The 13,951-nt window shown below is 48.5% G+C and overlaps 1 protein-coding gene across 5 annotated transcripts in view; it reads left to right on the forward strand.

Moving 5' to 3' along the window:
* lrp1aa (low density lipoprotein receptor-related protein 1Aa) overlaps positions 1-13,951 on the forward strand; it is a 180,466-nt gene that overhangs the window by 54,333 nt on the left and 112,182 nt on the right. For all 5 annotated transcript variants that reach the window (XM_088633603.1, XM_088633605.1, XM_088633606.1 and 2 more), the window contains exons 4-6: positions 6,478-6,597; positions 7,184-7,312; positions 8,590-8,853. In XM_088633603.1, coding sequence (XP_088489729.1) covers positions 6,478-6,597; positions 7,184-7,312; positions 8,590-8,853 — 513 coding nt within the window. The remainder of the gene's footprint in view (positions 1-6,477; positions 6,598-7,183; positions 7,313-8,589; positions 8,854-13,951) is intronic.

The following is a 13,951-nucleotide window of genomic DNA, read 5'->3' on the forward strand; positions in this document are numbered from 1 at the left end:
ACTTCAGAAGTGTACGAAGGTTGCAGGCAGGAGGAGAGGGGCGTTGGGGGATCTGCAGGTCTGTGTAAAACGAGTGCGGCGAGGCTGGTAGGTCTCCGTCTGAAAGCCCCGTTGACGTTTTCCAGCCTGCAGGAAGGTGAGCTGGGAACAAGGCTGCAGCGCAGGAAGGTCCACATCGGTGTGGTTTGGAAAGCGTCGCAGCTGAGGTCTGACCGGGAGACCGAAGCTAAAAACGCACATTCCAGTGGACAGCAGGGGCAGGGGGGAAGGACAGAGAGAACGGAAACATCCTTCTTTTGGGTGTAAGCAAGGAGGCGGCAGGGGGCCTGCCGAGAGAGCACGACAGAGCTGAGCCTAAACGAAGTCCGTGTCACCTTTCGATGCCACTGTTCAAACCAGGATCAACCAGTGCAACTCCCACCAGCTCAGGGTTCCTGATCATGGAACCGGGTTTGAAAGAGGTCTGTGAGCTAATTGGCGGCATCGGTTAAGCTGCATTCAAAAGGAAGAGCTGCCTGGTGCTGTGTAGTCTGAGAGCTCATTGTTTAGACACATGTCTGTTCAGACAATACCAGCTGTGTGTCAGCTTCTAATATTTACAGTGCTTCAAGCCTGATTGTGTTTCAGACAGTACAGGCACTGCAAAGGCAGGCAGAACATGATACGGAGCAGGAAACGGGGGAGGAATATGCATTTATTGTCATTGCTTTTATTTGTCTGTAATTTTTTCCCGATCTGCTTCCAGTTCTCTTGACACCATGATAGATAGCTCAGCAGCACTGAACCCGTCGACTTGAAAGCCAACATTGAGCAAGTTCTTGTGTTGATGATTATACCGCGTGGTAGGGTATGATGTATTACAAGAAGCTGCGTGAGTCAGAGATCAGAAAAAATCATTTAAAAAAAAAAAAGAAGGCCGTAAAAGAGAAGCCAAATTGTTTTGCGTGGCGTGCTGTATTACAGCCCATTTGTGAGACTGAGACCGCGGTGTGCACGCCACAGACCTGGCTGACAAGGCCCTGTCCTCCCGCGTGTCTGTTTCGGCTCATCCCAGCTGGGGCAGGAGCGCTCCCCTTCTCCGCCGTGCTTCTTCGGCGCTCTGCTGAAGGATGAGAAAGTTCAAGCCTTTGCAGATGTGGAAATGGCGCTGCCATTGGTGGATTCTTGCCCCCCAAGCCAGCGTTATTCCTGGGCTTAGTGTGAATGCTAGGAGCACAGGAGCAGCGGTCAGTGGTGTGGGGAGAACAGCCCAGGGAGATCAAGGAAAAAGATAAAGGAAGATTTTAGTCTGACATGGTCCAACCACTTTTGACCAGTCTGTTTCATATACATGTTTTTTTCCGTCTAGTAACATGGTTGCTAGAGAACTAACCAACACCCCCCTCCATAGTTGCGAGTTATGAGCTGCTTCAGGTGTTGTGCATCACAGGACCTGATCTGATCTAGCTCAGGTCAGTGTCTGTTTCCTGTTTTGAGTGTACCTCCGAGGTGTGTGAAGATAAGACAGCGTTGCTTCTTTGTCACATCCGTTGATGTGCGCTGGGCCCCCGTCCGCTGGATGTTGCGCGACTCCTGTCTCCTCGGGGATGCGGGAGCGAAGTAGGTTGAAGGGAGCGAATCTGTAAGATCTGTTTCTCGCAGAGTCCTCTCCTTGTCACTCCGCGCGGAGATGCGTGTTAGCACGCCGCCGCTGAAATATTTATAAGGAGCGGCAAATGTGGGAGGAAGCATCAAATTTTTATAACATCTCACTGCCAGGCTTTGAATTTGTTCCAAGTTTGGTCTGCTGCCATTCCATTGCAGATTCCCATCGTTTCTCCCCCCCCATGTTATTCCTTGCGGCTCTGGGCTCAATTACTTCTTGATGCAAGTTAAAGTGACTTACCCTGTTTGTAAGAGCAGGGGTGTTAATCCTGGTGTTCTAGCTATATTTCACTTCAGGCTCGAGCAGTTTGGCCTGCCTGAAGTTCTCCCTTAATTATACTGAGACAATTTCAGCTGCTCTGTGTCTCCCAGGTGGGGCTACTGGTGCAGACCGGCTGCTGTGTGTCTCCCAGCTTGGGCTGCCGGTTCAGAATGGCCTCTGTGTGTCTCCCAGGTGGGACTGCTGGTTCAGAACGGCTGCTGTGTGTCTCCCAGGTGGGGCTGCTGGTTCAGAATAGCCTCTGTGTGTCTCCCAGCTTGGGCTGCCGGTTCAGAATGGCCTCTGTGTGTCTCCCAGGTGGGGCTGCTGGTTCAGAACGGCTGCTGTGTGTCTCCCAGGTGGGGCGGCTGGTTCAGAATAGCCTCTGTGTGTCTCCCAGGTGGGACTGCTGGTTCAGAATGGTCACTGTGTGTCTCCCAGGGGGGGCTGCCGGTTCAGAATGGTCACTGTGTCTCCCAGGTGGGGCTGCTGGTTCAGAATGGTCACTGTGTCTCCCAGGTGGGGCTGCCGGTTCAGAATGGCCTCTGTGTATCTCCCAGGTGGGGCTGCCGGTTCAGAATGGTCACTGTGTCTCCCAGGTGGGGCTGCCGGTTCAGAATGGCCTCTGTGTATCTCCCAGGTGGGGCTGCCGGTTCAGAATGGTCACTGTGTCTCCCAGGTGTGGGTGTTCTTTCATGTGTGTCTGAAAATCAAGGAGTGTCTTAACTTGTACACGCAGGCTGCTTGATTACACCTGTGTGAATATGAATAGGAAGAGATTGAGATGTATGAGACTGTGTATTAGGATCAGTGTTGGAATCCAGCTCCTGTCCATTTTGCTGCACCATGAGGTAACAAAGTATCTCTAGGGTATCTCAAAATCGGCTCGCTGAACTCTTGGGTTTCCCTTCAGAAGAGAAAATTAAGGAATGCAAGCTCGTTCTGTTTTAGTGAAGTTCTGTTTTTTCACTCTTGGTGTTGAGAAACCTGCTTTGTAAAGAAGAGCTGTTTTTTAGTCAATTCTTTTAGCCATTCCTGTGATAAAGGAATTTTCTCATTGTGTCTGGTAACAAATATGTGCTGGCAGTTCAGATATGAATCACTGTAAATCTGCTGATGTAGGGGAAGAGTTTGTTTTTAGGGAAGTCTAAAATGGTTGTGGTGATATGATAAAGTCTGGTCGGTTGTATATTGTGACATATTTAGAGGACTGGATTGCTGTAGGAATGGGAACCGTTCACAAACGCAGAACCTAAACCTTTGTGTTTTTACTTGAGCGCTGGACAAGGCAGGGAGTGAAGAGCAGGGAGTGTGGAGCTGGCCTCTCAGGGATCAGATCCCTGACCCTGGCCAGCCAGGGTTCGTGCTCTGAACAGCAGGCATTCCTGATTTCCTGATGGGAAATGTGCGTGCCATGTCATTTGTACTGTTCGCAAACACACTTTGTCCTCTAGTACGGAAACATAATTAGCATTCATTTTCATGAGGTAATTTTAAAAATGCTCTGTTTTTTAATATACCTACAGATACCTACTCCTGAGTTCTAAAGCTTGTAATATCACAAGAGAGGTTGCAAAAGACAGGAGGAAACTGAGCTCGTCTAACCAGTTACTAGTTAGAAGCAAACTGATCCAAGGATCTCATCCAGCCAGGCTTGAAAGAAGCTGCAAATTCATGGCTGGGTCGCTTGTGCCAGACTCCCACCACAATGTCCTGATTAGAGCATCTCATCCAGCTATTAAAAGAAACAAGAGTACCGGATTCAGCCACATGGCTGGAGGGATTGTTCCAGGCTCCCACCACTCTCCATGTAAAGCAGTGCCTCCAGTCCGGTACGTAGGATCACATCTAGCTGTTTCTTGAAAGAAGCCAGGCTACCTCCTTCAACAACCAGGCCTGGTGACTAGTTTGAGGCTCATGTGACATTCAGGGCTTTTTGTGTAGCAGCTCCAAACAAGACTTGTTTGCGTGCAAATTCACCACCTGTCTCTTGCGCGGGGAGCTCGGGGGGGGGGAGAAGGGTTAAGCAGGGAAGGGAAGTCCGGCAGGAGTGCCAGTGGGGGAAGGAGGGAGGCCCTGCTCTGCGGCGTCCCTTGGCACAGGCTGGCGGTGGGTCTCGGGAGCTGATTCGATACGGGCGCAGCTCTGGCCTGCGGGACCGCGCTCAGAGCTGCCTCACAAAGACCCCATTGTGCGTCAGAGCAGGCTTGGCTTTGTGTAATGAGGACCCTTCACTGCATAAAACTGTGCTAAACCCAATTCGTTATCCGCTAATTGATCAATTGAACTCCTTATCAAGGTTTTTTTTAAATCCTGCAGCACTTGCTCAGTGCCATGCTTCTGTAACATGTTTCGTGTGTGCGTGTGTGCACTTTTTTGTGTGTTTTTTCTTCCTTTTCTCTGGGTCCCTGAGCTGTCGAGGCCGTTTTTCCATCTGTCTTAGAGCCCCACATTCTGACATCTGCCCCTGACATCAGTAGAAAAGGCAGATAAGCGAGATTAGCTGCAGCTCTTCCGGTGGAATGTTCTCTGTTTTCAGCCGAATTAACTCTTTCCCACAGCACCTGTGCATTTATCTGTGTTGGTCTCTCCTTGTCTCCTGTTTGTCTGTTCATCTTCCCTCCCATCCTTCTATCTTTGTATTTTCACATTTCAGCGTCTCTGTTTGTCTGTTTTGCACCAGCCTTTCTGTCTAGGTTTTTCTGGATCACTTTGTTTCTGTCTCTCTGTGTTTATCTGGATTTGTCTCCGCGTTCGTAAACACGCCCGACGCCCCCTCCCAATATCATTTAATCCACAGCCCTTTGGTAGCACGTCCATATTCATTGCTGTTTTCGAAACTGGAAATCACCGTCGCACCTCAGTGATCAGCGAACACAATCTGTGATTGTGTGCGCTTGTGCGCCCAGGGGAACTCATCTGAACCGTGATTTGGAAGTCAGGGGTTGTTGAAATGCGTTTCTCAGGCTGCGGCGGGCCGTGTTTTGTCTTGGCTGGTGTTATTGTTGTAGGGCAGCGTCGCAGGAGGAACGTGTTCAAGGTTGTTCTCGCCGCCGGAGCAGCCTGGTTCATGAGAACATGACAAGGGCCCGATGGTCACCTCCTCATTTGCAACCCGTCTTCCTCGGTTGGTGCAGCAGCTGGGTGAATCTAAAGCTTCACCCCACTGCTGCCCGAAGGAGCCAGGAGCTTGGGCCTCAGCCAGCTGCCAGGGATGTCTGCTGTACACACAACGTTTTTTATTGTCTAAGTTGACTCCCTGTCAGTCTCCAGTTGTGACCCTGTGTCCTGGATTCACTAGGATAGTCCCCTGGGTTAATCTCCTGGATCAGCACTCCTCCTCGCAGCTTCCTTTGTTCTAGACTGAAGAGATGTAGCTCCCTCTGTCTGCATACGTCAATCCCTAGAGATGAGGAATCCCATTGGGCTGCTTTCTTGGAACTCCTTTCTTAAGATAAACAGAATTGCTTTTTCCGTCAAATATTCTGATGCAAGTTCTCATATACGCGGACGGCGATGATAAAGAAAAATAATGCGGGACAAATTAAATGATGTGTGAAAAATCAAATGATGGGGGAGATTTCCCAAATTCAAATCTGGGGCGGAATGCTCTCGAGCTTTGGGAACTAGTTTCAAACCCTATCGCATGCTTTCTTTATCGTGCAGCATCGCTCTCAGTAGGGCTCGTAAACCAAAAACAAGGACAGAGGGGAAAGGCAAGTCAAGAGAAGTGTCTGATAGTTAAAAATCGAGATTTTAAGGGGTGGAGGACAGTGAACAGGTTTGGCACATATATATGGCAAGAATGAATCTTCGATCCGTGCAATAAGTGACAGACAGAAGGCTATGCACAAGAGCTGTGCATTTGCTGTTCATTCCTTTCCCTGCATTTTATTATTATGACATTTTATTTAATCTGTTTTATATAGCGTATAGTTGTGTTATTGCTGTATTGCCGTTTTCATATTAATTAAACTACATAAATAGTTTAATAGGGCGTTGCCCCTTTCTCTCTGGTTTATGCATTTAAGTGCATCTGGAAACACACCTCCAGTTTCCATTTTCCTCTAAAAGGGCCGCTGAGGTTTGTGTCATCCAGACCGCGTGGTAGATGAGGTGGGATTCCACCTGAGCTACAGTTGCAGTACTGAGGCATCTGAGCCTCAGTTCGCTGGAAAGCAGTGTTGCCAGTCTTCAGTTTTCAGCAGGGTTCAGAGTACTGCCAGGGTTGTGGTCAGATCATCAGGGCAGACCCTGGACCCCAAATTTGTTTTGTGCCTCCAAACGGAGGTCCAGGAGCTTAGCTACAGTATAATGGTGAAGACTATACGTGCTTGCAGAAGAAATTGAACGATGATCAGTTTCACAACGGGATGCATGAACTTCTAAACGCTGCTCTGCGACACTAATGAAGACAGGTAACACAAATTGTTTCCTGCTAGCTAGTGATAAGTGCAGTTGTTGTAATTGTTCTGTTTGTGAAGAATACTGCACTTGATGTTGTTAAGAGGAGATCATTTGTCCTCTAGCAAGAAGCAAGAGTCATTTTCTCACTCTTGTGTGTTGCTTTGCAGAGTTTGCCCTGAACTGCACGCACTTCGGGTGCCAGTACAACTGCTCGGTGACACAGAATGGACCGGCATGCTACTGCAAAAGCGGGTTCGAAATCGACGCAGACGGACGGACCTGCAGAGGTGAGCTGGGACAAGGGCCGCCTACTGGCCGGTCTGCATGACAGCGTGGCGAAGGAGGGGAACTTCATGCTACAGACTTCATTTTCTTCTGTCTCTCTTCTGGACTTCATTTCCTTTTTTCTGAATATTCCCTCTTCCTTCCCTCTGTCTTCCCCTGTTTCTTTTAAGAGCAGTCTGTCTTTCTCCAATGTTCGCTTGTTTCATATTATCCATCCATTATGGCTTAGGCAGCTTGTTCCAGACCTCCACAACCTTTTGCGTATGGAAGTGACTCCTGGCCTCAATCCTAAATTCCCATCCTCCTGGGTTCCCCTTGTCTCTTTGGGTTAAAGCTTCACTTGCATTGGTCCTGTAGGTTGACTGTCAGCAGCCTTTCAGGATTTGAAAAGCTTGTGGGCATGTCCTTCTGGTATCGGCTTCCACCACATGGCTGAAGGGTTGTGCCACGTTCCCACCACCCTTTGTGTAAAGTAGTCCCTCCTGTCCTGATTGGAGATTTGAAACGCTTGTGTCATGTCCCCCAGGTAGTTTCCTCTGTGAGTCAGATGTCACTGTTAACAGTAGCGTGGGCTGTGTCGATTTGCAGATTCCGATGAGTGTGCCGTGTATGGGACCTGCAGTCAAACGTGCACCAACAGCGAGGGCTCCTACACCTGCAGCTGTGTGGAGGGTTACCTGCTGCAGCCAGACAACCGCTCCTGCAAGGCCAAAAACGGTAGCTCCCTCTGCCTCACTGCAGCACACCTGCACACACACACACACACACACACACACACACACACACACACACACACACACACACCTGCAGTCAAGCGTGAGAACTGAAGTCCCCTTTCCCAAATGAGTTCTTTCCATCAAGTGCCACAGCTCAATGTGTACACTCTGCCTATGGAAGACCACATTGGAATTAATGATCCCCTTGAGTTCTTGCGTGTTTACCATCCTCAAGACATCACTGAAATGTCAGTGAAATGATTTGTCATGTTTTCCTTTCAGTCCTCCGGACATCAGCGTCTAAAGTAACACTTATTAACAAAAAAGCACCAATCACTGTAAAAATGCATAAAAGTTCATATTAAATGCAAAAAAAAAATCTACAAAAAATCGAGTTGTATTAAAATATGTAAAGTATATTTTATGAGTGACAGATTATGTGCATGCTTTCTTACTAACATTCCAGGTGCACCATCAGTTTAAAAGTAAAAATTCCGACATGCTGTCATGTTTATCTAAGAAATCCTGGGTGATTCCTGGTCTTCCCTGAATTTCCGTCTCTGGCATCAGGCTGTGTCTGATGCACCATGCATGAGTTTTGGTCGTCTACGAGATTGCCACTCAGAGTGAAACAGGAACCCCATTTAGTCATAGTTTTGCAATCAGGTATTCGAGCGCTGTTTGTGGTGGATTTCAGGCTTGTTTAATATAAGCCAATAGACCAAAATAGCACTGGAAAAAAACAAGTGAGATGCACATTTTTTTGTTTGGCCATTTTCGCAAAGCAGTTTAAAAAAAAAACATATGATAGACTTACTGCTTTCAGCGATTGAAATGGTAATGAGCAAAATTCTTGGCATCAGGTAAAGATAATGAAAATTAAATCCTGCTCGGCCCATACAAAACTAAGTGGATACCAGAATGAGTCGGAATGAATATGTAGTGGGAAACAAAGTTGTTGGGTATCAATATGATAAAGTATAAGAAAGAAAAGAATCAGTATAAGAAAGTCAGTATACAGTATAAGAAAAAAAAGAATCAATTTCATGCACGTTGATGTAGGAACAGGGAGTATCATTTAAGATCTTGTCATCAGAGATTGCAAAAAATAAGGAGATGAATGTATCTGGTATCATAAAGGGAGGTCTTTCTCTGTGATGAATCTCGGAACAGAAAATCAGGATTTGGCCGGGTCGTGGGTGCAGTTTTTGTGTTATCCCAAATCCTTAGTCGCCCATCCCTTTCCCTCTTCCTGTCTCTCCGTGGTGGCGCCTGCAGAGCCGGTGGACAGGCTTCCCGTGCTCCTCATAGCCAACTCCCAGAACATCCAGGCCACCTCCCTGAGCGGCACCCCGCTGCACAACCTGCTGTCCGCCAGCACCAAGCAGACCACGGCCATGGACTTCAGCTACGCGGAGGAGACGGTCTGCTGGATCCACGTGGGCGACGCGCCCGCCAGCACGCAGCTCAAGTGCGCCAAGATCCCCAACCTGAAGGGCTTCACGGACGAGAGGGTGGTCAACATCTCCCTGAGCCTGCACCGTGAGTACCCCCCTCCGTCGCCCACGGAGCGCCCCCTGCAGGGCGGTGCAGACCCTTTTCTAACCGCGGGGCCGTGGCGGGGCCGTGGGGGGAGCCGGAGCCTATCCCAGCAAGCGAAAGTGGGGCGCAAAGTGGGGTACACCCCAAACAGGATATCAGAGGGCACACGCAGACACAGACGCGCGTACACGCTCACACGAGAGAAAAGTCTTGCCAGAAGCCAATTAACCTGCCAGCACGTCTTTGGACAGTTGGAGGAAACCAAAGCACTGAAAGGAAACGCACACAAACATGGGGAGAACATACGAACTCCACACAGACAGCACCTATAGAATTGAACCCAGGGCCTCAGCATTGCAGGGTGTCTACTGTGCCACCCCAACATATATAGGAAGAAAAAACTTATAGGGTTCTTTTTTGATAGCCTGGGTGATGCTCAAAAGTGAAAAATCAGAATTTAAATTTTTTTACATTACATTCATCTACGAACTGCTGGGAAGACATTGCTGAAAGCATAGCTGCACAGTTGAAGGGTGGTATTATGTACTATGCTGAATTTGTTTCACCAACTCTTTTATCCAGTGTGTTTTACACTTGCTAACATGTATACAACTGAGTAGTTTACAAGAGCTAATCTGTACAGTACCTTGCTTAAGGGTACAACAGCACTGTCTCGCCTGGGATTCGAACCCACAACCTTCTAGCTCCTAGTCTTCTAGTCCAGAACCTTGCTACTGCACCACAGTGCTTCTCTGTGTCTGTAAGATGTCTGCATGCCTGGAAAAAGAGACACCTTTATTTCAATAGCTACACATCTTAATAGTGCTCTTTTGTTCTCAAGGATGACTGTGGCCATACAGTGCAAGTGTACTCTCATTGAAATGTACAGTATAATATTACATCTAATCTCGCTTCAGAATGTGGATGCCAGCAGGTATTTGTTCCTGATGGATTTAATTGTTTTTAAATGCTGTGCATTGGAGCACAAGTGAAACCATATCCTTGCATGGAAAGTGACCCGGAGAGGGTGGTCACTGTTTGGGACAGTTGGTGTTAATAGCTGTTGAGTCTCAGCCTCTGCTAACAGGGAGAGAGTTCAGGATCATCCTTGCAGAGGCTTTAGAATGGGGATTTGCAAACGTTGCCCCTGTATTGTGCAAACAGCTGTGTGATTTACAAGTAGCCACGGACATCAACACATCTCAGGGCCATCTTTCTGCAAGAGCATCATAACTTTTCCAGCCTCCGTTGTATAGATGAAAGCACATGCAGAATCGTTCGTTCAAGTGCTCTCGAAGATGCTTAATAAGAACACATGCTGCTCTAATCAACACCAGACCAGCTGCAGGCCAGTCGACCAGATCTTGTTTTATTATTATGGTGCTGAAGGAGGACTGTCTTGGTGCACTTTGCAGTGAGTCACAGCAGGACCTGGTGGTGAACTTTTAGGAAAGCAATCTAGAAATGTGCATAGGTTTCTAAAGGCAGTTGCACAATAGGCATGAAAAAGTGAAGTGATCTGACGTAACCTGTATTGACTAAGCAAAGATGCTGACCTTTTTTTTCCCAATTTGCCTGAACTTCTGGATTCTCAAAGGCTTGACACGGAGCCACAGCAAAACCTCTTTTCTTTACTGCAGGAACCTGATTGAACTGAAGTGATTTAATAAAAGAAGATAGAAATAATGTTGTGATAGTCGGTCCCACATGAACCAATTGAACAAGAGCATAAGAAGCCTTGAAACCAATTAAAAGAAAACCGAACTGGTCAACTCTGAGGCAAGCTATCAAGTATAAGAATCAGAAAATACAGTGTCAGCTTTAGCAGAATAAATCCTGTTTTATGGGCTTGTTTTGTAGCCCTGTGGTCGCTTTGCTGGTGTTTTAAGTTCTGCCCAAACAGTGCTGTCTCTCTGCGGGCACAGCATTCCTCTGTGCTCCAGACAGGGGGTTGGAGACGCTGTGCCCGGTCACTTAGCCAGCGTCAGGGAATCAAAAACAAGGCAGATGGGATCTTCTGCAAGTTGAACTCTGTCCCTGCCCGTCGTCTCCAGCCCCACGGAGATGCTGCACAGAAACAGCAGTCGACAAAGCCGTTTGCCCTCTGCTCAAGGAGCAGAAAGCGATCGTGCTGGCAGCCTTGAGCCTCTGTAACAGGAGGCTGAAAAGAAGACACAAAAAAACCCATGCAGACCGTGGGCGGGGTGCTGCTGTGTACGGGGGGGATTGAGGGCGATCCGGGCTGGAGCGGGCCACACTCTTTCTCTTGGATCTGTCGTCGGAGCCTTTAAAGATCTTGAGGGGTGAGCAGAGGCGTCAAATACTGGTTCAAGGTAATGTCAATACACTCCGACAGATAACGGAGCCTCGATCCAGCCCGTCTCGCCTTCCTCCTGCTCCCTCTCGCCGACAACAACCCCTTGTCCTGTAGAACCACTCCCTTTCCAAATCCCAAATCCCACACCCCCAATCCTTATCCTTCTGCTGGAGAGTTGCCAACCACCTCTCCCATCCCCGTTCCTCTCGCCTTTGTTATTTGGAAATCAGAAGGGCCGGAGCCCAGTGGAGCAGAATCCGAGATAGGCGTCCTGCCGCTGGCTTAATTAATTGCCTTGTTAAACGGTTATTAAAGCACTTTACTGAGATTCCCCCCCCCCCCCCCCCCCTCCCCAGTCTAACACAGTGCCATGAGGTTAAAGCTCCAGCCGGTGGAGTTTGCTGACTCCGGCTGGAGGAATGTGCAGGAAATTCCTTTGGTTTCACTGGGACCCTCGTGCCGCCCCTCGCGTTAGCAGCGAGAGGCCGGGGGCCGACGGGAGGCCTGTTTAATAGACCATTAGGTATGCACAAGTCAGGGTATTGCCTTTCGGGGCACTGCCAATAGGAAATAATGAAGTGAAGTCGATCGTGAGGTTAGAAGGGTTCGGCTCTTCTGTGTGTTCAGTGGGAGGCCAGCAGCCTTCTCTTTTCGGTGTCTTCTTTGCACGGGTTTCCTGTTGGAAGCATGTCTTCCCTGTCTCTCTGCTCTAGAGGAGTAGCCCTTCTGCTTTAGAGTCAGGGAAGGTTGACCTGCACCAGCTTGAAAATGCTCAGAGGTTTTGCCTGCAGCATTACTGCCTGGCAAAAAGTGCCCCGCCATCGCAGGCCATTAGCTGCTTTCATTTTTTTTTAAGTGCAACCTACATTGTAAGTGTGGTGCTTGGGATGCACCAGAGTGAAGAGCCCGTCTCGCCCCGTTGGAAAATAATCTGAGGCTCCCAGCAGCTCGAGCTCTCCCTGATGGCGAGAGCGGAGGTGTGGGGCAGTCAGTTGCTCACCGAACCAGAGCATCAGACGGGAGCAGCTAGAGCAAGCGGGGCACTGCCGTCTCTGCAAAACCCGCTTGGAGTAAACAGGAGGAGGAATGGTGCATGTTTCAGCTCTCGCCAGAATCCGACGTTCTCTCAGAAACTCGTTGCCCCTCTTCCGGCCCCGTGAAGAATTGACCTCTTCCAAATCGGAGGATTATTGTTCAAGCGCCGTTCTTGGCTGGGTTTGGATGCAGGATGTGATGTTCGGCGCTGATTTACAGCCATATATCTGCAGAGCAGATGAGCCTTCCAGATGTGGCTGCAACTGTCTTGCAAAGAAAGTGTAAGGGGAAACTGTGATTTCAGGCCCCCCGTTTCAAAAGCCTCGGTGTGGATGGAAAACAAGATCTCTTCCATCTATTTTTCATGTCTAGCAAAACTAAATTGAAAGCCTAAGTGGAGAAGAGGCTGACAGTGGGAATTGGGCACATCCGTCTCTCCGAGCCTAGCAGGAGAGATTCTGGTCACCAGAGGCTCTTTAATTATGCATTGCTCTTCATGGCTTTCTTGCTCCCTAGCTTGATGAGATGTGCTTTTTGCTGTCTGTATTGCATCCAGCCTGTGATGCTTCATATGCTTATTTTATTTTAGAATGAACCGGCCAGGAACCTGTACGCACTGGGAATCAAATCGTACACATGCCTGTACACACTGGGGATCCCACCCTTACTGTACCTGTAAGCACTGGGGATCCCACCCTTACTGTACCTGTAAGCACTGGGGATCCCACCCTTACTGTAACTGGGGTGCACTGGGGATCCCACCCTTACTGTACGTGTGCACACTGGGGATCCTACCCTTACTATTACTGGGTGAACTGGGGATCCTACACTTACTGTATGCCCTTGGGATCTTTCATTTATTAAGTCAGGATGTTGAGAAGCTTTGCTGATCTGATCTGCAGTGAAGGTTCAGTTACTTTTAAAACGTTTAACATCTCTAGAGGTCGTTTCATATCTCCTGTAACAGGCTGCAGAACTAAGGTTTTACAGGTGTAGCAGATGTCTGAACCAGCTGCTCTTATATTCTTAATTGGACTTGGTGCTGTCCCACACGTTGGCCTGGCCACGCAGCTCCTTTGCTTGTTCGGCATGCTTCTCCCCCTGCCTGGTCTTTGCTCAGGCCCTCTAATCCATCTTCTCTATTCCCTCGCATTGTGGTGTTCAGGGCAAGAGAAAAGTTGCAGCCGGAGTGGGCGCTGGAGTATGAATGCCCGATCTCTGAGCAGCCCTCCCCCCCACCCCCCTTAATTTAATCCTTCAAAGAATTTCCACCCCAGTCCGCAAATCTGCTTTGATTTACATACTTTACAGATTGTTGCAGTGCAAACTATCTCCTCGGGGAGATCTTCCAGACTGTGGCTCAGCTTCATAGCCTTAACTTCAATTCATCCCAAAAGAGTGACCACGAAAGTCACTTTCTAAACAATAAACACTCTTCAAAAGAGTTTCTTTTGTCCATTTTCTTACACTTTTATTTCCATCTTTTTTAATAGTCAGTTTCAGATCGCTTGAAGAAGAAAAAGTTCTGGCACCGTTTTTGTGGTGTTCGTTTTGTATCACGTGCCCCTTGACTGTGAATTAATACCCGCGGACCTGATCAAGGGGCCTTCCGGGAACGTGCTGGTCTTGAAGGAGGATCGGTGAGCTTGGTACGGTCTTTGCTTTTAATCCACTTAAGTCATCATGTGCTGAAAAGAGCAGCTAGCTGTTTCTGGCTCAAGACGTGTGCTGCCTTGCTCAGCATTT

This window comes from Lepisosteus platostomus, chromosome 1 (assembly GCF_059453375.1).
Source record: "Lepisosteus platostomus isolate fLepPlt1 chromosome 1, fLepPlt1.hap1, whole genome shotgun sequence".
Lineage (NCBI taxonomy): Eukaryota > Metazoa > Chordata > Actinopteri > Semionotiformes > Lepisosteidae > Lepisosteus > Lepisosteus platostomus.